The sequence below is a fragment of the Pteropus medius genome, unplaced genomic scaffold, assembly GCF_902729225.1.
Source record: "Pteropus medius unplaced genomic scaffold, Ma_sr-lr_union100, whole genome shotgun sequence".
NCBI lineage: Eukaryota > Metazoa > Chordata > Mammalia > Chiroptera > Pteropodidae > Pteropus > Pteropus medius.
In genome coordinates this window covers 1,941,462-1,963,040 of record NW_024355205.1, presented here as the reverse complement: position 1 = coordinate 1,963,040, position 21,579 = coordinate 1,941,462, and the positions used below count along the sequence as shown (strand labels likewise).

At 37.6% G+C, this 21,579-nt stretch overlaps 1 protein-coding gene across 2 annotated transcripts; it reads right to left on the bottom strand.

The window, feature by feature from the left end:
- Positions 1 to 1,467: 1,467 nt before the first annotated feature.
- Positions 1,468 to 20,565, bottom strand: TBC1D7 (TBC1 domain family member 7). Of its 2 annotated transcripts, XM_039857955.1 has the most exons (8): positions 20,360 to 20,563; positions 18,898 to 19,017; positions 17,812 to 17,892; positions 14,607 to 14,794; positions 10,860 to 10,994; positions 4,495 to 4,640; positions 3,132 to 3,261; positions 1,468 to 2,115 (listed from the first exon to the last, which is right to left on the bottom strand). In XM_039857955.1, exons 2-8 carry the CDS (start codon positions 19,007 to 19,009, stop codon positions 2,029 to 2,031), a joined length of 879 nt encoding a protein of 292 aa, XP_039713889.1. In that variant the 5' UTR covers positions 19,010 to 19,017; positions 20,360 to 20,563; the 3' UTR covers positions 1,468 to 2,028. The 2 variants fall into 2 exon arrangements, with proteins under 2 accessions (XP_039713889.1, XP_039713890.1); XM_039857956.1 differs by lacking the exon at positions 17,812 to 17,892 and having other exon boundaries at positions 20,360 to 20,565.
- Positions 20,566 to 21,579: the final 1,014 nt, after the last annotated feature.

The following is a 21,579-nucleotide window of genomic DNA, read 5'->3' as shown; positions in this document are numbered from 1 at the left end:
AAAGTACTGGAAACTAAATGTAACACTGTTAAATTCCAGTTTTCCAAGGGAGAACTCCACAACAGTTTTGACTAGAGCAGAAACCCTGAGCTTTAACATAGAGAAATTCTTTACTATCCTGACATGTTTTGAAAAAAAGGAAACGGGGGGTCATTTTCATCAGGAGCTGTGCTTCTCACCAAAGGCAGTGAGCAGAAACATTTTGAAAATACTTAGCTCTCAGCAAGTGAAAATTCTGATATTAAAATGTAATTGGATCCTTACCTATTCTCCTCACAGAGGGCCTTAAAAACCCCTTCTACTGAAATGGAGCCATTTAGTTTTCTAATAAAGAAAACTCTTGATGGTATCAGATTGACTCACATAAGAAAAAAACCCGCTCCCCACACACACCCTGTAGTTAAAAAGGTTTTACCAACTGGGTTTGACAGAACTTACTTGCAGAATATAGTACTTATTTTCTGAGCCCTTAGCAGTACATTAATAGTTTTCCCTTTCATATCTGGACCACCCCAAAATTGTGCAGAGAAAAATGGCAGCCCCTATGCTTCCTCCCCACCAAGAGGGCCTGGCCCACCTCTCTCCCCTGCCTCCCACACTTTCTCTAGGGCATGCCAGGCTTCTCCCGGCATTTAGGTGTAAGCTGGCACTATCCTCTTGAGAGATTGCTAATTCTTTTTTTCTTGTTTCCAGAACTGAGATTCACTAACATCACTTGACTTTATAACTTCTATTTTCCTAAAAAAGTTGTACAAATTATATGTAGCTCATAAATTAAATAGAAGTAAAATTATTGTTTTATGATTTCTCTGTGAATTTCACATATCCCCTACAATCACCAGGTAGCAGAAAATTGGAGCAGAAATTCCTTCTCAGGTGTTTTTTTTTTTTTCCTTAAATCCCCAACTAAATTGAAAGTTCTTCAGGGGCCGAGACAATCACTGAATAAATGTAAAGGACTAACTGTAGGTAGCAGTTTGCTTTAAGAGGTTTTCTTCTGAGTGTTTTTTATTGTTTTAAAAATTAAATATTTTTGGATCTGCTACTATACAGAAGTATCTGCTGGTTTCAACAACTCATGTTGCTCAGAACTCTTTCTAGACAGTTATTTTACATATTATGGAGAGACTGAATTCTCAGATTTATAACTCCAAAATTTCATGGTCTCCCTCCTCTTTGGGGGGTGGGGGTAGGGTAAGGACTCCAGCTCACCACTCAGGCTCCTACAAGTCTGAGAGCTGACTCAGTCTCAAACAAAGGGCCATGTCTCATTTACCAGTCTCAAAGCCTACCACTATCCAATGAACACTTACCACTATGCGGCACAATATGGCTCAGGGGTCATTACCTCTTTACCTTAACCTGTTATTTCTCCGACTCCTATTCTGGATGGCAGAGAGCTCCCCAAACCACGCCCCTCCCCAACATTTAATGACCCATCAGAAAAAAAACATGAGTCCAGCAAAATATCATCAAGTATTCTCTCTCTTGGTAGGTAAATTTAGACATTTTGTTCATTATCTGTTTCATTCCAACTGGCACAAAGAAAAAAATGTAAGGCCTTTATTTAAACTTATTTAAGCAAGATGAAGCCTCAGAAGCAGTCAGCTTAGATTTAAACAAGTACTGCATCAACAAAGCCAAATCTGAGTTGTCAACAAAAGGAAGTTATTCTTTATTCCAGAAAGAGACATTAGAAAGTCACTTGCTTAGTGCTAATCAGAGAGAAGCAGGGCAGGCTTGGTTATGCACTGCTTATTAAAGCACCCACCCACCCTGAGCTGCTTTAAAAACTCCAACAACACTTTTAAACTGTATTCAGAGTGGAACTTTATACTTCTGTGTAACTGAAAGATGCTGCTCCACAATACAGCAATATCAGATATCTTAATTAAATAATTTTACTGGAAAAGAAATTACACTTTGAGCACCAAAGCAAGAACCCTGCTTTCAATCAGTTTAGTAGATCATGTCCCAAGAACAAAATGCTCAGGGCGGGCCCAGCAGACTCCACATTGTTAGGAAGGTTCAGGCTGAATGTACCGGGGTCCCACAGTGTTTGTGCCATAAATCGATGGCCTTGCTCACAATTGCATCCGAGCTGTCCTGGGGAATCTGTGAACAAGCAAACCAGTCTTCATAAAATTTCAGTGTTTACCACTTCAGTGTCTCCCTCATTCACTATGGCATAAAATTTATTTCTAATGGAGTTTTCACTGTTTTTCAGAAAGTGATCACATAAAAGGCTACCAGGATCCTTGTTTCACATGCCCCCCTGAGGATGTGATATCCTAAGGTACTCTGGTGTCAGACTGCCTGGGTTCAAATCCTGCATTGCCTACTAACTGTGTGCCCCTAGGCAGGTTACCTAAGCTATACCTGAGTTCGGACCCCACTTCATAGGGCCGTTACAGGATTACATGAAATAATCCATGAAAAACACTTAACACAGGCCCTGGCCCTGTTAGCCACTAATTATTATAATGATGATGAGTCATTTACTCAACACACATTCACTTAGTACTTAGTAATTACTGGACCACTGTTCAAATGTTAATATAGACTGATTTTGAAAAAGAAAAAGAAAAAAAAAAAAGAATAGATTCTAGGTCCAGTGAAATTACTTCAGGCATACTAAGTCTCTTTACTTCTACTTCTTGCCTGGTTAAGGGTATTCTAAGATGCAGAGAGAGGAAAAAGCTTATTCATTTAGATCTTTTTCAACATGCACTGCTTATACTTGTCTGTCAACAAACCTAACTGGGATTCCAACAGACATGGCAACAGAAATGAAAGGGCTTACAAAATCCCCCAAACACCAGGATTCCTATTTCATTAACAAGGATCACTCATCCTAAAGTGATATATCTCCATCGGGGACAAGACTCTGGTCCTAATCACAGTCATGGTGACAGTCTCACTGCTCAGACCATCGTCCCTCAAACAGAAGATGCATACTATAATCCACAGACTAACTTTAAGCTAAAATTTTTCAAGAGAAAAACTGTTTCTTATAATGTAAAAATATACTGTGTTATTTCTCTGAAATAATTTAATGCAATAGGACAATCTGGTTTGCTAAGCTGACTTCCTTTCTAGATTCAAAATCAAATCAAATAAAGTACACTTACATTTTCCAGAAACTTTGTTATCTTCTCTGCACTGTTCAGTGCCATTACCTTTATTTTAAAGGTTAATAAAATTTCCACAGCTACAAAAACTAGGATTTTACAGGATCCACTTACAACTTTATCCCAAACCCTACAAAAATGAAGAGAGAAATAATCAAATTATGTGTTTGAAATTTGTTTACTAGACATCTCAAACTACAAAATTAAATCCTGTTTTAAGTATAAGCTCCACAGAAAAGCCATAATGAAATAATCATCGACAAAACAAATCAGCCATTTGAAATCTATTTCAGACACAAGGAGCATTGGAATGAAAAAAGGAATGATCACTAAAAAGTACTTGCTCTGCTGGGAACTTACCAAATGCCCATTCCCTAATGTTGCAAACCTGACAGTTTGGGGAAGGAAAGTTAAGTTCTGAAACAAAGTTTAGACTTTATTAATATTTTGTAATGTTAATGTAATCCTAACATGCTAAGGAACAACAAAAGAAGCATATGAAATGAGATATAGTGAATTTCATTTTCCAGTGGTTCAAATTCCTTAAACTTCTCCAAAGGCTTAAAGAGCTAGTCATTGATCTGCAACTCTGCTAAAACAATTATTCTAATAATTCCTAAAATTCTTAAAATTGGTATCACACTCTATATGCTTAGGTATGTATTGTCTTATAATTCTCTGTGTATTGCCTTTCTTCCCAACTACATCATAATGTCTTGGAGGGAAAGGTCCAGGACTCTGAAATATCCATAATACATGTCTGAAACTAATGCTTTCACTAAACTTAAAGACTCTGAGTTTGAGTCTCAAGCCTTTGACTACCTTTAGCTATTTTAAAGATGTCATGATGAATCTCAGAAGCTAAGCAGGGTCAGGCCTGGTTAGTACTTGGATGGGAGACCACCAGGAACACCAGGTGCTATAGGTGTTACTAACTAACTAACTAACTAAATATGAAATTTAAAAAATAAAAATAAAGATGTCATGATGAAACTAAGAAATATCAAGATTTTCTCTAAATTAGGATCTACATTTCTGGCAAAGAAAAGGCCATGTCTATATATATAAACTCCTGGAAACTGTTTCAGATTCAGATAGCATCTAACAAACTGAGGGCCCTCAATTTATATAAATGTATATTCTAATATTTGTAATATTAATTTTTATCATTAAATATTCTAATATTTCTAATTGTATATATAATAAACAGAATCACGAGTTGTTATATTAGTTGCTAGAGCATTTAGCTTTAAATTAATATGTTGTTCTAAAGCAAATTTATATTCTGAGGGATGATCACACAAAAAACCAGCATTCTTCCCCAACTCCTAGCCTTCAGCATGGTTTTGAAAGAAATACTTGCCTCTGTAAACTGGATTCAGGCAAGCACCCTGCGAAGCACCTCTTGAACCAGAGATCATAAGGAAGTTTGGACACTGCAGAACACGTCTTCAGATGACTCAGCAGCCTGCTATCTTCCAGATTCAAGTATTGTTCAAAAGCCTTTGGCTAATGATTAAACAGGAAGAGATTATTCATTTCCTGTGACATAACATTACCTGATCTTACAGCTTATGATGAAAAAATGTACATATTGAATGCAAGGAAGTGCTAAAAAACAAAACTTCAGAATCATCTAAGTCACTGGTGATGCAGCAGTTTCCCAAGTCAGCAAAACCAGAGCAACCACCCGTCCAGGACTGAGGGATTTCCTGGGACAGTGCCAGGCAAAACAGAACAGTTGGTCACCCTAATAGTAACTGCACGAAGCAGATTCAAAAGCCTAAGGAAAAAGTCCAAAGCAAAATTTAATTGTTCTGGGGAGCTTAGAAAGGCCCATGATATTCCTAGCTGCTCTAGAGCAGTGGCTCACATATACTGGAATTAGAAGAAAAGAGAAGGGGAAGACCATAGAAACAGAGTGAGACTAAAGTAGAAGAGGGAGCTAGGTAGGTAAGAAAAAGAGCTAGGGATGAAAAGGGCCCATCGGTCACTGACCACACATCTGCTGACCTACACTGAGCACTCCTATGCATCATGCAAAGGAGGTTCATCCAACACAGACGTCCAGAAGAGGAGCTCTGTACCCAGCAAAGTGTGCACAAGAATTCTCAGGAAACAGAGGAATAATGCAGAGGGAACGAAGTACCTGGATTCTGTCTGGTAACCTCTCCCATATAAGGTTAAGCAGCAGGCAACTCTAGAAGCCTAGGAAGCTAACAAAGCCAGCTTCCCCAGATGTGACCCAGTCCACCTCGCACAGGCTGCTCTATTTAGGGTTCACTGGCTACATATGGGCCCTAAGGGTCAAACCCTAAAGTCTGTACTTCCTGACCAGAAGAGCACAACCAGATCCCCTATCACCTAAATACCTGCAAATGTTTGTTGTACTAAATATCTGCATCCCTATGCTTCTGCCAAAAAGGTGATTCCTAACCCTACAGTCAGTGTCCGCTATAGCCAGACCCTGTGCTATATACAGGGAATACAGTAAAAGATAAGATTAAGTCCCTGCCTTCAAGGAGCTTACAGCCTGGTTGAGAGCCCAGTAAAGAGGTAACTAGAATATACTGTAATAAAGCTGTGATGGGGATACACATGAAATGCTGGGCACACCAAGGTAGGAATCTTAATCTAGGCTTTAGAAGCCAAAAACAGTTTCCCAGAGAGGTGACATTTGAGCTGGCCCATGAAGTATAGACAGAAGTTAGCCAGACAAAGTGGGCCAACATATTTATATCTGGTCTAATTTCTCTGTCTCTTTCAGAGGATTGAGAACTGTTTTTTGTTTATCCAACTTACTTCCACTACTCAACAGTTCCTACGGCTTCTCAAAAACACTATGGACAACTCCTCAAATCAGGAGATTTTTCTCCTTTCACCTCTAAAACCCTATTCTAGGATTTTGGTCAGTTCTGCCAAAGGTATACATGTACTTTTTTCACAAAGTGACATTGGTGAAAACACACACATACATGTATGTATTATACCTCACAGCAAAGAATATTTCATCTAAAAGATAGCACAAATAACAAACAAGATACAGATGAGTAAAAATTTAAAACTATTTATTGTCTCTTTCCTTTGTCAGACTGAAAGCTCATTTCTCCAGTACCTAGAACATTACTTGGCAGAGTAAGCACTTAATATATAGCTGCTGAATGAATAAATACTGTGAATTAAATAAAGAGGAATATGGAAATATTTCGCAAAGTAATATGCATTTACTCTTTGATCCAGTCAATCCATTTCTAGGGACTCTATCCCAAAAATATGCTGGTAAATGTATGAAAAGATGTACATACGAAGCTATTATCTATAACACTTTTTTTAAGTGGAAGGAGATAACATTACCTAAAATTTTTAGAACTCAGCAAATGGTTGATGTGATTATTATATTTTACTGTTAAACATTAGGTTATTTCCAGGGTTTCCATGACTCTGAATTCTTACTTTATGAAGAAAATAAAGCATCAACAGAAAGTGAAACCTGACAAAAAGAGACTTAACAACCTTGAGAGGAATTTATATTAAAATCAGGAAGAGGCTGCTAATAGTATTTATTTAAAAAATTAAAAATTTTAAAAAATTTAAAAACCTTTCTCTCTAGAATAGCTTTAAAAAATTGTAGCAATATCAATGAAAAAAAGCTTGCTTACTTTAATGACTAAACACAATTAAGTCTGAGACAGTTTAAGAGCAGTCTGCTCTGAAAAGATATTACCAACAGTGGTCTTCCATATCACACCACTGAAGCCGGACTCTATTTTCCTTGGCAATGAGAGGCCTCATCAAATAGCAGAATTTCCAAAAGCTTGTAAGGAGAGAAGATGTAATGTAAGCCTATAAATCAGAATACTACAACATGTCATCACCAGATAAATTCTGATATGAAAAGCTCATTACTGTCTATCATACACTAACTTTTCTAGGACTATAAAACAATCTATACTTTGTGATTACCAATTTACTTGGTAAAACCACACAAACTTGAAAAGATGACAGCCAAGATTATAGAAACTCTAACAAGAAGCTAGGAAGAAGAAATCCACTATACAACAGTAATAAATTTCAAGGTTGATTAAACATAGTTTAACTAAAGAGAAAAGTTTTAGTAAATTACTTGATGCCTAAAATCATATAGCAACATGAAGGAAAGTTAGCTTTTCTCACACATTATGAAGAACTTAAAAAAAATACTTCATAACTGTCTACTACAATGTGTTAGGTACTATTATAAAATATATACTAAAATAAACTTTTTTCGAAGATGAAGAAATAAACGTTTAGAGGACATTTAGTGTCATGCTAATTCTAAAATTCATTTCTTAAAAAAAAAAGTTCAGGTGGCTCCACAGTGTAGTGGTTAACACGTCTGCTTTACATGCAGAAGGTTTGGGGTTCGCGCCCCAGGTGGAGTCACGGACCATACATACCCAGGGTGCACCAGGCCCCGGGTGCATGCTGTGAGCATGTAGGTCCCGCTTTCAGAGATCCAGTTCTTAAGGGGAAACGGCAACATCCATAGGTCAGGAGTAGAAGTGGTGGGGGAAATTAAAGATGGGGATGGGGAGAGTTCAAGCACAGCCAAGGCATTTTTTAAAAAGAATAAAAAGGAACTTTCTCTACTAGCTATCAAAATATACTAGGAAGCTATGTTAAACACGTCACATGGTATTGGCCCAGGAATAGACAAATAGCTCAATGAGGGGGAAAAAAGAGCCTAGAAAGAGATACAAATACACATATATGGAAATCTAGTACATGATAAATCTGCTCAACAGTGGCATTTCAAATCTGTGGAGGAAAAAAGAATGAACTGACAAATTAATATAAGGGATAGTTCTAATGCTTACTATATAACCTTGGACAAGTTACTTAACTGCTCTGTGCTTCAGTTTCCTCATCTATAAAAACAAAGATACATGTTTAATTGAAGTAATTCATAATAAAGTAAATTTAGTACTGCCTGGCAAGAAGCACATTCACAATAACTGTTAAGCAGAGAGAGGAGGAGGAGGAGCATGCTGGCTGAAGTTGTATTGCACTTAACCAGCAAGAAACTAAGTCGAATCTGTGTCTGATACCAGTCACAATGATAAATCTCTCACAAATTAAAGGACTATATTTTTAAATGAGTAAATATTTTAAAAAGCTAGAAGAAATTTTTTTTAACTTTTTTAATCTTGGGGTTAGAAAGAGCTTCCAAAAAAAGAAAATAAAATATTGACAAATCCAATTGTATCAAAACTTAAAATCTTTGTACAACAGACAGGGAGAAAATATTTTCAACATATATAACAAAGGGAAAATATCCAGTTTATCAATAACTCTTACAAATAAAAAGAAAAAGCAAGCAAAATAATAGAAACGTAGACAAATATAAATGACCAAGAAATATATTCAAAGGGGTTCAACTTCACCAGAAAATGCGAATATGTAAATTAAAATGGATATCATTTCCCTATCAGATTAACAAAAATTCAAGAAATAGATTCTATCAAGTACTGGCAATGGAGTGGAAAATAGGAAATCTCATAATCTCTTGGGGAAAGCAAAATTGGTATGGCTTTTGGGTGAGCAATCTGGCAGTTAAAATTTTAAATATGTCTCTCTTTCAGCTGAGCTAATAGGTACCCACCCTAGAGAAACATACATATATACATATACACATGGACAAGGGCATGTTGACTGTTAGCATAGATCTGTTATGTTAAACTGCAGCAAATTATTAACAATAAATACTATGAGCAAGTTAAAAAAAAAAGTAGTTTTAAAAGAGTAGGTCTCAACCTGAACCACACTTCAGAATCACCTGGAGCTTTTAAAAAAATTTGAATTCTAGGGCTTCCCCACCCCACCCGCCGATTTTCTGACTTAAATCGTCAGGATGGAGGAAAGGCACTGGTAATTTTTAAAAGCTCCCATGTGGTACTAATAGGATAAACTGCTGATCTATCTATACTAACTTGGAAAGCCTCCAAGACATTAAGTTAAAAAAAACTGTACGGTCATATGAACAATGTGATAATATTTATATGTTTTTAAAATATAATTATATATAAAAATACATATATGTCATGTGTGTGCATACACACACACACACACACACACACACACACACCCCTATCCATTGCAATGTGCATAAAAGAGTCTAAAAGAATACATATCAAGCTAATGATAATGTTTACTTCTTAGGAAGTCAAAAAGGGAAGTACTGTACAGGTCTATAGGAACACTCAATTCACCTGGATTTTTTATTACTTCATAAATACTTCATAGAATGTATTTATCTATTACTTGCGTCATCAGAAATAAAGAATGAATTCTTTCTACATAAGCTATCAAAATACTACCAAATTTACTCCAATATTAAATAAGAAAAGCTAATCAAATCATAGTGTGATGTGGACATCTTGACTGAATCAGGCAACTAGTATTACATACAGATGCTTCAATGCCATGCTTATTTTTATTGAAATCAACTAAATGAATTAACTTTTAAAATTCTAAAAATCAAATTTTATTTAACTGAAATACATAAAAAACACTCTTGTACAGTGCTTTACAAAGCTGAATGGCCTTACTAACTGCCTTGATAACTGATACAGTTAGAGCAGTGACCCTTATGGCTCATCCAACCTTTATCAGAGCCCCTCATTGGGTCCTGCGACCCATATCACAATGACTGCTTTCAATAGAATTTTCAAATAAAACACCTCAATGATTTAAGAAAATGGAGAGATTTGTTTTTAAAAATGAGAGAAATAAGGAAAGAAACTAGGAAAAGATATTGGTAAAGGACCACTGGCTTATGCTGTTGAAGCAAGTAGCCTTCAGTTTTCTGGATTCCCAAGTTAGAGCCTCCGCCTCCCTCATATCCATGTCTCTCCTTCTTCACTAACGGAATCCTATTTTAATGAGAGATCACAATGTGTTTGGCTTAAATAAAAACACATTTCCCAGCCTCCGCCGAAGAAGGGCGGCCCGATGACACAGTCCTGCCACTAACAGATATGCAGAGGAAAGTCTGTAAAAGAGGTCAGGTTGGACTGGCTTGTCTCTTCTACTCCTGCAATTTTGTCTTTGCCCTGCCCTTCCTCCCTGCATAGAATACAGATGTCATGGCTATCTTGCCATCATCCACCTTGTGAGCACAAGAGGAAGCTCCTTAAGGATGCTGGAGCAGAAGGACGGGAGTCTGGATCCTTGCTGATACACTGAGGTGCTGTGGCACCAGCTCTGAACTACCTCGCCTCTGGACTTCTAGTTACATGAGAGAAAACAGTAAAGTTTCTCTTTGGGGGATTTCCAGTATATGCAGCCAACTTAAACCTTGCTAATGCAGAAAAAAAGTTCTAGATAAAGCCAGTGGATTCCAGACCAGGAATACTAGATAAGGAATACTATAGAGTAGGGGTACACAAACTATGGCCTGCAGCAGCCAAATCTAGCCATGACCATTCTTTTATGTACTGTCGATGGCGGCTTTTGTGCAACAGCAGAGCTGAGTGACTGCAATAGAGACACAGAGACTATCTAGCCCGCCAAGCTGGAAATAGTTACTATCTGGCCTTTTACAGAAATCATTTGCTGACTCCCACTTTAAAAGGTCTATTCTTAATTGTAGCAGCACCAGGAGGTAAGTGTATTTCCTGAAGACCCCCAGTACCGTTGCTCATTCCACCCCCTGCAACCTCCATCAACAACCAAAAGAGCAACCCTCACCAGCTGGGGTAAAGAATCTCGGTACTTGTTTAACTGGTTAACAAAGCATCGGATGATCCAGTAACAGTCGACGCTATCTTCCACCATCTCTTCCATGGCCTTAGCAATGGCAAGAAAGACTTCATCTTCAGGCTCCTGAAAGGTTAATAATAAATCTCAAGAGGGAGGCACAGCAGAAGAGAAGAATACATACTTCTTTGACAAAATGAAACCTTACCCCCTAAATTTTGAAGAGGCTGCATTAATAAATCAAAGGGGAACCAAAAGCACACAGTCCAACACTAAGGAGAAGACCAAGGGGGAGCTAAGAATAAATAACCAGAAAAATTTATATGAATCACTGTTGTTTATGAATGCCCAGGTTTCAGGAAGAGCACTCAGAGACTTTCCAACTTTTAACATTAAGGCTATAAAAGAATCAACATAAATCAGAAGCAAGGTGCTGATTCTCTTCACCCAAAATATTCTCAGTGCTAGAGGAGTATTTCAAAATGATGTGATACACAGCACAAATAATAATTGGAGATACTTGTCGATAAAGTAATTTGCAAAAATTAAATGACGCCAAAAGGACTAAGAAAGCATTTTCTTTATTTTGAAGCATTCATACATACCTTTAGAATTTTGTTCTACTTTTAAGCACCTAAAAAATTAAAATGTCCCTAGAATTAGAATTTTAGGAATCAGAAAAATAGCACCTTTCATACCTTGCATCAATACTCAGAACATAAAAGTAAACTCTCAAGTAAATTTCAACAAAGAAAGCCTATAAAAACTAGAATCTGCTTGAAAACTTATTTTATTTCTAAACACCATATCTTATACAAAAATACATTTAGTCTAGGATTTAAGAGCTAAGAGATTTTAATGTTAAAAAAAGAAACTCAAAAGTATCTTTCCACACTCCTAAAAATTCCCAAGTTAAATCGAAATTCCTATTTTAATAAAAGTATTTCATTTGGGGCATGTTTCCATTTTATTAATATTCTATAAAGTGTCAAATAACAGAATCATAGAAAATGCATCTTTCTAAACTCTAATTAATGTGTCAGAGGAGGAGAGAAAAGAAGTAAAGAAAGAAGATAAGGGGAAGGAATCTCTTTTCCCACCCCAAAACCAACACTCTGACAGTGTGTCTGCCCAAGACTGCAGTAAAGGTATCTGGGCTTGAAGCACAGACATGCTGAGCAGGGATGAGGTGACAACTATAACCTATTATTTGCATTTCTTGAACTAATAGATAATCTAACCTAATTTAATACATAATTTAAGAACCTGTGTAGTACTACCAACTCCACTTTGTCAAAGATAAGTAAAATTTAAAGAAATTTGTTAACTGTTCCAATTATTTCAGGGCCATTCTCTCTTGATAAACAATAAAGGTGCATGTCCATAGGAACCACATCATTATCTTCAAAAAGAAAGAACAAGTAGAAGTTCAAACTGCTATACTGATAGGTTGTAATCTGCAATAAGAGAATAAAATAAATTTTATAGATAGTACAGCTTGCAGGAAAATCCCTATTTTGAACAAGTCACTCTATTTTAGCCAAACTAAAAAATTGTTAAAATGCCTAGAGTAATTTGCAGATTGCATTAAAATAGCCAAGCTCAAGAGCTATAAGCAGTCCAAGTAACTAGAGTAAGGAGTGTATCAAAGATGAAATTTAAAAAGTAAATCGGAGCCTGTGGGGCTGGGGCTGAGGAGGTATCAGGGCCAAAGCAGCAGCCAGGGTCTACAGGGCCTGCGGGGCCTGCAAGCCAGGGCCAAGAGGTGGCTGGCAGTATTGGTTACAAATAAGGGAATGAGCAAAAAAGCAAATATACTGAGGATAATGAGAGCTTTTGCATATTTGCAAGTGTCAGAGAAAGAAGCTGCAAATATAGAAAGGGTGAAAGCTAGAATTAACTTGTGAAACTGCGTTGGAATTGGACGTATTAGCGTGAACTCAGAAATTAATACACAGAAATAAATAGGTATATAAACATACATAGGTGTGTGTGAGTATGTATTCACATGTATGTGAGTGTGTAAACATATGTATTTCCTAGCTCTTTCTGCTGAGTGAGCCTAGAGGCAATGCCATGCCAGTGACAAGGTGCACATCTAGTGTCCTGTTCATGGTTGCTAAATACCACACCCACCCAAAAAAAGGGGAAAAAAAAAAAAAGGCTGATTTTGGGCGTGAGGTAGGGAAAGTACAAGATGAGCCCAGAATATCTTTTGGTACCAGAAAGGAAATACTCAAAATGGTGGGAACTCATCAAAAAGCCACAGAAGTCAGTTTGAAGGGTTCTTAGTGGCCGAATCTGAGACAAAATAAATAATGGTAGTAGTGGATTATAGGCCACTGAATAAAAGGAATCCATAAATTCATATTGATATAAATAAATAAATGAGGGAAAAGGAAAAACCTTCCATATTAAAAAAAAAATGCCAACTAGTAAATGCAGACAGAATGAAAGAGTTAGAATATCACCATTTGGCAATCAGCACAGTAAAACTGTTTCAGGCAGGAATCATTAGTGAATGGATATTTACACAGTCTCAAAGTTCCTCCCCACAGGTTACTTATTAATTACAAAGGAAAAAATAGTAACTTTACATTGAAGAAACCTGGCAGACACCACCATAACCAAGTGATCAAAGTTAGCAGCAACAGTAATAAGTATCATACTTCTGTGGTAGTCCTGCCATAAATGCATAACCAATTTTAATCATGAGGAAATATCAAACAACCCCAAACTGAGAAACTTTACTGCCCAGTACTCTTCAAAAACATCGAGTTTATGAAAGACAAAAACTGAGAAACTGTCCCAGATTAAAGGAGATTAAGAAGATATAGAAATAAATGTAAAGTGTGATCCTAGATTAGATCCTGGGCCAGAAAAAAGACATCAGTAGGACAATCAGTAAAATTTCAATAAGGTTTGCAGTGTAGTTCATAATTTTGTATCAATGCTCATTTTCTTATTTTAGTAGTTATACTATGGCATAATTAAGATGTAACATTTGAGGTTGCTAGATGAAGGTATGTGGAAACACTGTACTATTTTTGCAACTTTTTCCTGTGTCTAAAATGATTTCTAAATGAATAGTTAAAACATTTTTTTTAAATTTTATACCAACAAACGGTACAACTAGTGGGTGAAAGCTCGATAGGAAATCTGATAAGTTCTGAAACAAAATTTTTATTGTTTGTGAAAAGGGGCATTATTGGAATGTGAATATTCCAATAATGTGAATGGAGTCAGAAGATTAGATGTTAATATTGTATTAATGTCATCTTCTTGGTTTCAGTGATTGTACTTTGGTTACCTGGGGGGTTCTTATCTTTAGGAAGCATACACTGAAGGAATCTGAAGTAATGAAATATCAGGTCTTATTCTCAAATGGTTTAAAAAATATATGTATACATATATAGGAAAAATGGCAAAGCAAATGTGCTAAAATGTTAACAACTGGAGAACCTGGGTAAAGGGCATATGGGAATTCCTGATAGTATTCTTGCAACTTTTCTATAAGTTTAAAATCATTTTAAAATAAAATATAGTCTTTTTTAAAAAATTAGGCAGATGGGGACAGAACATACAGGGCTATGAATGTCAGGGAAAGATGCATTGCTTTTGTTCTATAGACAAAGGGGAGTCACTGAAAGTTTGTAAGGCAAAACATGATGCAACCAAAGGCTGGCAAGATAGAACAGTTTAGAGTTGAGCTAAGTGTCAAACAACAGTATCACTAACCAGTGGGAAGGAGGGGCTCCGAGGCAGCCTTCCAGACTCCAGCTGACTCATGCGGAGATACACTTCAACCTGAGGTGTGGCATCACTGACAAAACGAATGACTTTCAGGGCATGGAGGACATCAGAGTACTGCTCCTTGCGATACAGCATCACTCGGGCATGGGACTCATGGTGGGGAGGCAGGATCCCTACACGGAGATCCAAGAAAAAAAGGGTAAAATACTGAGGCATCAATTCGAATCTCTTCTCTATTAAAAAGAATCCTGAAAGAAGCTGCCCATCACAATTAGACTAGAATTCACATAAATATTTAATTACCACACAGATTCTCTTTTAGAAATTCTCACTACAAAAGCAATTTTAAGTTTTAAATACCATCAATACTTGAATGGCAACTGCATCATTGATATTAAAGAGAAAACAATGGCATTATAAAGCCCCTGAATAAGTGGGTCAACTAAATCAAGATACTAACCATAACAATTATAATTCAATTTATGGCTGTCAGCCTGGGCCCACCCTTAGCTCCTGGTGGCCCATCTCCAGTTTTAGCACTTGGCCCCTGCTATGAACTGAATTGTGCCCCCAAAATTCGTATGTTAAAGCCCTAACCCCCGATGTGACTATATGTGGAGAAAGGGCCTATAGGGGTGTATTTAACGTTAAATGAAGTTATAAGGGTAGGGCTCACAAAGTATCCTATCTTCAGGACCATAGAAATCTCTAATCTTCACTGAGGCCACCTTACATTACATTTTGATGCCATTTTACACTTGTGAACCCATTTAAAGATGATGTCTACCCACTGGGCTTTGGAGCAAGAACCACATCTTTTTTATAAACAAATGGCATAGAGAAAACTGAGTGGAAAGAGCACACGATAAGCCTTCAGTATACTTAGGTTCTAACCCCAGATATGATAACACCAGGACTCTCAAGAATCTCTCTCTGGGTACTTGGTTCCTCATCTCTCACAGGTGGGAAATGGGAGTGCAGAACACTGGCCCCAAGAGTCTTCATGAGAAAAAGGGTACAATGGTCAAATAGATGTTGGAAATGGTAACGATGAATTTTTAAGGCTCTAAATTTTGCTATAAAGAAAAACATGTTATTTTCTTTATTCCAGCCTCATTAAACTTAATGAGACTGTATAGCAGCACAGACTCTGGAGTCAAAGTTCCTCAATTTGAATTCCGGCTCTACAATTAACTGGCTGGGTGGCTGTCAGCAACTTACTTGATCTCTCTATGCCTTAGCTTCTCCATCTGAAAAATGGGAATAAGAATACCTCCCTCAAACAGTTGTGATGAATAAAAAATGAATATACATAAAGTGCCTAGAAAATATACGGCATATACTCAGCTACTATAAGTGTTAGCTAGTCTATTTGACTATGGATCATCACTCTGGTGCAAAACACTACAGATCCAGAATTCTAAAGAACATTAAGGAAAACAAAAGTTGGATGAGCTCTAAGGACTCTAGCTAACATGATGCCATGTTAATGTTAGAACCAAACTTGCTGAAATGCTCTTTTTCCTGACATAAATCTTTATCTACCTTATCTATAGGACTCTGTGCCAGGCTTCTGGAAAAACCAAAGAAATACACTAAAGTGTCCTTCAAATTTAGGCTAATATAGTACAGGTTAAATAGCTGTAGTTAAATCCTCATGATACTACTAGAAGTAGCAGTGTTTCCATGTTAAACTTCAAACTTGCTTTCTAAGACCTAGTCCTAAAAAGTTTCTTTCTGGTATTTACCTAAAATGGTATCAGGAAGTAGGCATGACAAAGTCCTGAATTAATCAACAACCTGTGCTAAGAAGAGTCAACCTGTCTTCTATATAACAAGGCAGCTCTAAATCTTCAGTGCTTTTAACTACTTCAAAAATAACAACAAAGACTTCCCTGATGAAAACGAGTAGAGAAAACAGAGGTGATGAAAAAGCCAAATAAGCCTTGGCACTCAGGAAGTGTCAAAAAGTAAAAAAAGTGCATCTCCCACTAATCCACTGGCAGTATTTCCCAGCAGAAATAGATAGTATCAACATTACCAATAAAAGTTATCCTTGAAAGGCATTTATTTTGATGGCCACTGGAAACACTAAGATTTAAGAAAAAATGCTCAGGGAAAAATTAAAATAGTTGTCACTCATTCTCTAGATTTTAACTGCATAGTGGCCTACTAGAAACTTAAGTATACAAAGACTGTCTAGATGCACAACAAAAAAAAGTCATTATGCAGTGCTTTCTAGAATGGTTTATAATCAGACTTAGGACTGCAGATTTCTCAAGTCTTGAAAATATAGTACATTTTGGAAAGAAGACAAAGTCTACAATCTATCTTTTCTTCAAATGGGCTCTACAAACCTGAGCTCAAAGCCTAGCTCTGCCACTTACGGGCCTTAGGCAAGTTATTTAGCCCTATAGTCCTTTTCCTCATCTGTAAAATTGGGATATTGATACCTACCTCGCAAGAGAATTCTATGATTACTCTAAGTTGTTTTTTTAAAGAAAGGAGGAGTGTAATTGGTGGGTACTACATGTGTTAGCAGGCTCAACACTGACGGAGGGAAAAAAAACATTGGCTAAAAGAGATGCTGCCAGTCACTTGTGACACCTAATGTACTTTTTCTTCCACAGAAACTGAGCAAGATCATTTCCCCTTCTCCTTGAGCCACCCATCATTGGAATTTATTCATCTGTGCTCTAGGAAGTAAAAACTCTCCCATTCCTTTTTTGACTCTGATAGCACTCATTGGAAATTTACCTCTATGGCTAGGAATCGCAGAAATGATAAATTGAGAGCTAAAACCAGAAAGTTAATTTAGCTCAATATTCTCATTTTACAGATCCAAAAAATAAAACCTAGAGAGTCTTTCTCAAGGTTATCCAGTGAACCAAGGTTATCCAGCAAAGCCTAGACCAGCTCTTTCTCTCAGTACAATGTTCTTCCCACACCTTGTCTCAGCAACATACGCTATTTTCTCTTCTATCATTAAAAAATTGACACTCTTAAAGTAATATTTAATGTTTGCCACTTAAGTCACCTTCTTAAAGGTTATGATAGTGAGCAATAATTCAATCTTCTAAGGTTAAATCCAATATTCAGTAAAGGGCCTAAACAAATCCTCCTTTTTCTGACTGGTAAGATGACAAATGAACATTCTTTAAAATAAATTTCCAACTCTTGGGTCTCATACCTAGAAGCACCTTCCATACCAATGCACGGTACATAGACGGGAGAGGGAACCTCTGACTAAAAGTACAAAGTTTCTCAATATCTAGAGGAAAAAAAACACAATAGTTAGTTTTTTTGTGCTAGTCACAATATGTAAAAGTGCATTTCCATTATTTAAAACTTAAAGTAGAGTAAGACATTCCTTCAGAGGAAGTCTACTATACAGTCAGTAAATCTAAGGCAACACTGATCTGATTTCTAGCCCAGGTGGTCCACCAATTATTTAGAAACAATTACTGTTTCACAGCATAGGAGATACATTTTGCATAGACTACTACATTTCCTAGAACAGTAGCAGTAGTTACAATTTATAGAATTTATTTCATTTAATCCACATTGCAAGCTTGTTGGGTAGTTTTGTTTTAAAGAAACTGAAGCTCAAAAGTTAAGTGACTTGACTAAGTTCACATACCTAGTGAGTGACATAGTCAACCCTCAAATCCTCACATTTTCCAATAAACCACACTCAACCATTCTGGATCTGAATTCCCCTACTTGTCAAATGAGAATAATAATACCAGACATACTTAAAGCTATAGACTGTCTAGTGAAGATCAAAGAGCAGGTGGGAAATGTTTTTGAAATTTCAAAAGCATACTATGCATATAAAGCACTATTTTTAACTATGGGTCAGTTTATTTTACTTTAGTCAACCACAGAACAGACCTTATTATTACTGGCTTACAAGAAACTAAAATGTCAATACATAATATAGTCTCAGTATTTCCATAAAAAAAAACATGGCAAAAGTTGTTGTAAAATTACCCAGAAGCTATGACACCTCTGAAAATCGAGAAAATATATGGGTCGAATATGAGAAAAAATATTATCGACTTCTTAAGAGGCCTTTCAAAAACATCTGACTCTGTATCAGTGAAAGATAAATCTGAAAAATCCATAACTTCTCCCAAAATATACCATTCTGCTGTCATCCTATCACTAAAAAATACAGCAGATAACAAATACCTCTGGATATCTTTTTAAGGTAACATTTATTTCAGAATATTTGAGATGACTGAGAACCAGTAAGCTTAATTATAAAACTTACCCAGACGGTCATCTTTTAGGAGAATTTCTAATGATTTCTTTTCTTCAACTCCACGAAAACCCACTTTCTCATAATATACTGAACGAAAGTTTCTCTGCGAGTCCTCAGTCATGTTTCATTCTTGGGGAAAAGAAAGAGAGGTAGGAAAAGGAAAACACTAAGTTTAGAAATGAAGAACTGAATTTTTTTCAATGATTTTTTTCCAACTTTTCCATGAATTGGATATAACAAACTACCTGCCCTTGCATAGGACTCAGTATTAAATCTTTCCTTTTACAAGACTCTAACACCATCTCACCTGTGGGCCTTGGCCAAAAACCAAGACACAGAACAAAAAGTCCTCTGAGCTGCTAAAATAGATGGCATAAGGTTCATGCACTACTTATGAGAGTACCTAGTCATAACACATGTTCAAAAAAAAAAAAAAAAAACGAGTGAAACAGGCACACAAACAAGATGTCATGCAAGAGGGGTTACCAAACCATATACACTATGATTCTGTCATTGTTTTATAAATATTATGCATTAAAAATAAGTTAGACTATGTTCTGAAATGTTAGAAATGGTTAGTTAGCTTTAGTTAGTAGGATTCTAAATGATTTTCTTTCTTTTGCTTAGCTGTGTTTTCTAAAGTGGGCATATTGTAAAATGAAAAACTAAGTTATAAAAAAGTAAAAAGCCACAGGTTCCTCACTTAGCTTTCCTTTAAACACAAGTGTACGAAATTTAATTATCAAAATTCAAAACCCATGAAGCTTAACAGCATTAAATCATAAACCGGAAGAGGTGCAGGAATGTAGCTGATTGACAAGTGATGCCACAAAATTGGAGACAGGATAAGGACTTAAAATCTGGCATCAGAACTCAAATTTCAGCGGTCTTAGGGTCTTTCACAATAACCTTCACACTATTGACGGCAAATGATCAGGAAAGGTCAAATTTGGTTGGTGTTTTAAGAATATAATGGATGTAATGCATTTTCCAAAAAGTACTGCACTGCTCTACCCAAATGCTTAAAATGTCGGTGCAAAAAAAAAAAAAAAAGTATAATATTCAAGTTTTACAAATTGAGATGTCTTCAATTTCAACGACCCAGGGAGGGTAGAGTTCCAAAAGACAAGGTCTTCCTTGTTGAAAAGATAGGCTTTGAGCCAATTCAGTCACAGGAATGATTAGGATTCGTTTAAAATAAGAACTGAATTTGGGCACCAAGTTTTTTAAGAACAAAATTCCAAAGCAGTAAAACGTTTAATGAGTTTGGGGCGGGGGAGGTATTTAAAAGCAGCATCCGAACAGCTGTATGGTGACCTGGTGTCTGTTGTGTAAGGACACCATTCTCAGATTGCACAACGATAAATGCGTCCTCTTGGAGGAAACACTGTAAATTGCATTCCTGGAGGAAAAGTAAATAAAAACACCCTGGTCCAAGACCCCAGGTCCCATCTCCCTACTATCTCTTCACCTCTAGTAGTGGAAACCCGTGTTGAGACTAAGAGGTCCGGGAAAGGCCGCTGAAACCAGGCCAGGAGCGCTGACCCGCCGCGGGGCAAGTGGGCGACCTGGGGGACCGCCCAGGGGCAGCGGGCGAGCGCGCCAGGGGTGGGCCCGCGCAGAGGGAGGCGGCGGGACGCCAGCGCCCAGCGCGGCCCTCACAGAAAACAGAAGCCGCCGCCACCAGGACCGCGGGCGGACGTGACGTCAGCTCAGCCCGAGAGGCGGTGCCGAGAGTGCGCGTGCGTGGAGAGCATGCGCAGAAGCTCCACCCAGACGGGCCTTAGGGGCTGTGGCCCCGGTGCGTCAAAGGGCTATAGGCATCTTTGGTAGGTGGCCGTTGTTCCCCGCCCCCCAAAACCCCCTCGTTCCTCTTACCCAGACGGAGAACCTCGCGACCGCGTTACTCTCGCTGTCCCAGCGATGCGTGCCTGGGATGCTGCCCCTCTCCCCCCTGCCTTCAAGGTCCCTCCCTTGGAGGCCACCTCAGCGCCTGGATGGTGCTTCTCCAGCTGTCTGCGGTGGAGGACCCCTGTTTTGGGTTGATTTGTGTTTTTATTTTTATGTTTTTCGGTATATAGAAATAAGTGAAGACCATGAGAAATGCAAAGGCAAAGTAGTCAGAGCTTTCTATAAAGGGGAGTCAGCCAGGATCACTTGCATTTTGGTAGCTTGGAGGGCAGGCGGAGGGCAGGTGGGAAAGGTTGGTAGTGGAAAGAAGGGAAGGCCTTCAAGTGTGCCCTCAGTGGAGGCTGTTCATATGGGGAAGCTGTAGGTAGACTGGTTAGAAGCAGGGCATCCTGTGTGATAGATTCGCCATGTTTGGCTTTCTTTGGTTAGTTCTAAGTTGGAAGCAGAGACAAAAACTAGGGAAGTCGTCAGTTATTAATCAAATCCTGGCCATTTGGGGCCAACTGTTACAGACGTTACTGTTTAGCTTCTTGGGTTATTACTAAAGCTGTCCATCTGGCTTCCTACGGTCTGACTGAATAGCAGGCTTACTGCCTAGGCTGATTATTGTAGATAAGGGGTTGTTTTTCCAGGCAGGTTGGTGCTGCAGGTTGTGGGTCAGAGTTCTATTTTCATACATGGCCCCGTCTGTGTCTGTTTGTATGTTCAGCCTCTCAAGTGAAACACTATGAAAATAGTTATATGAAAAATGAAGTTTAAAAACAAGATATACTAAATACA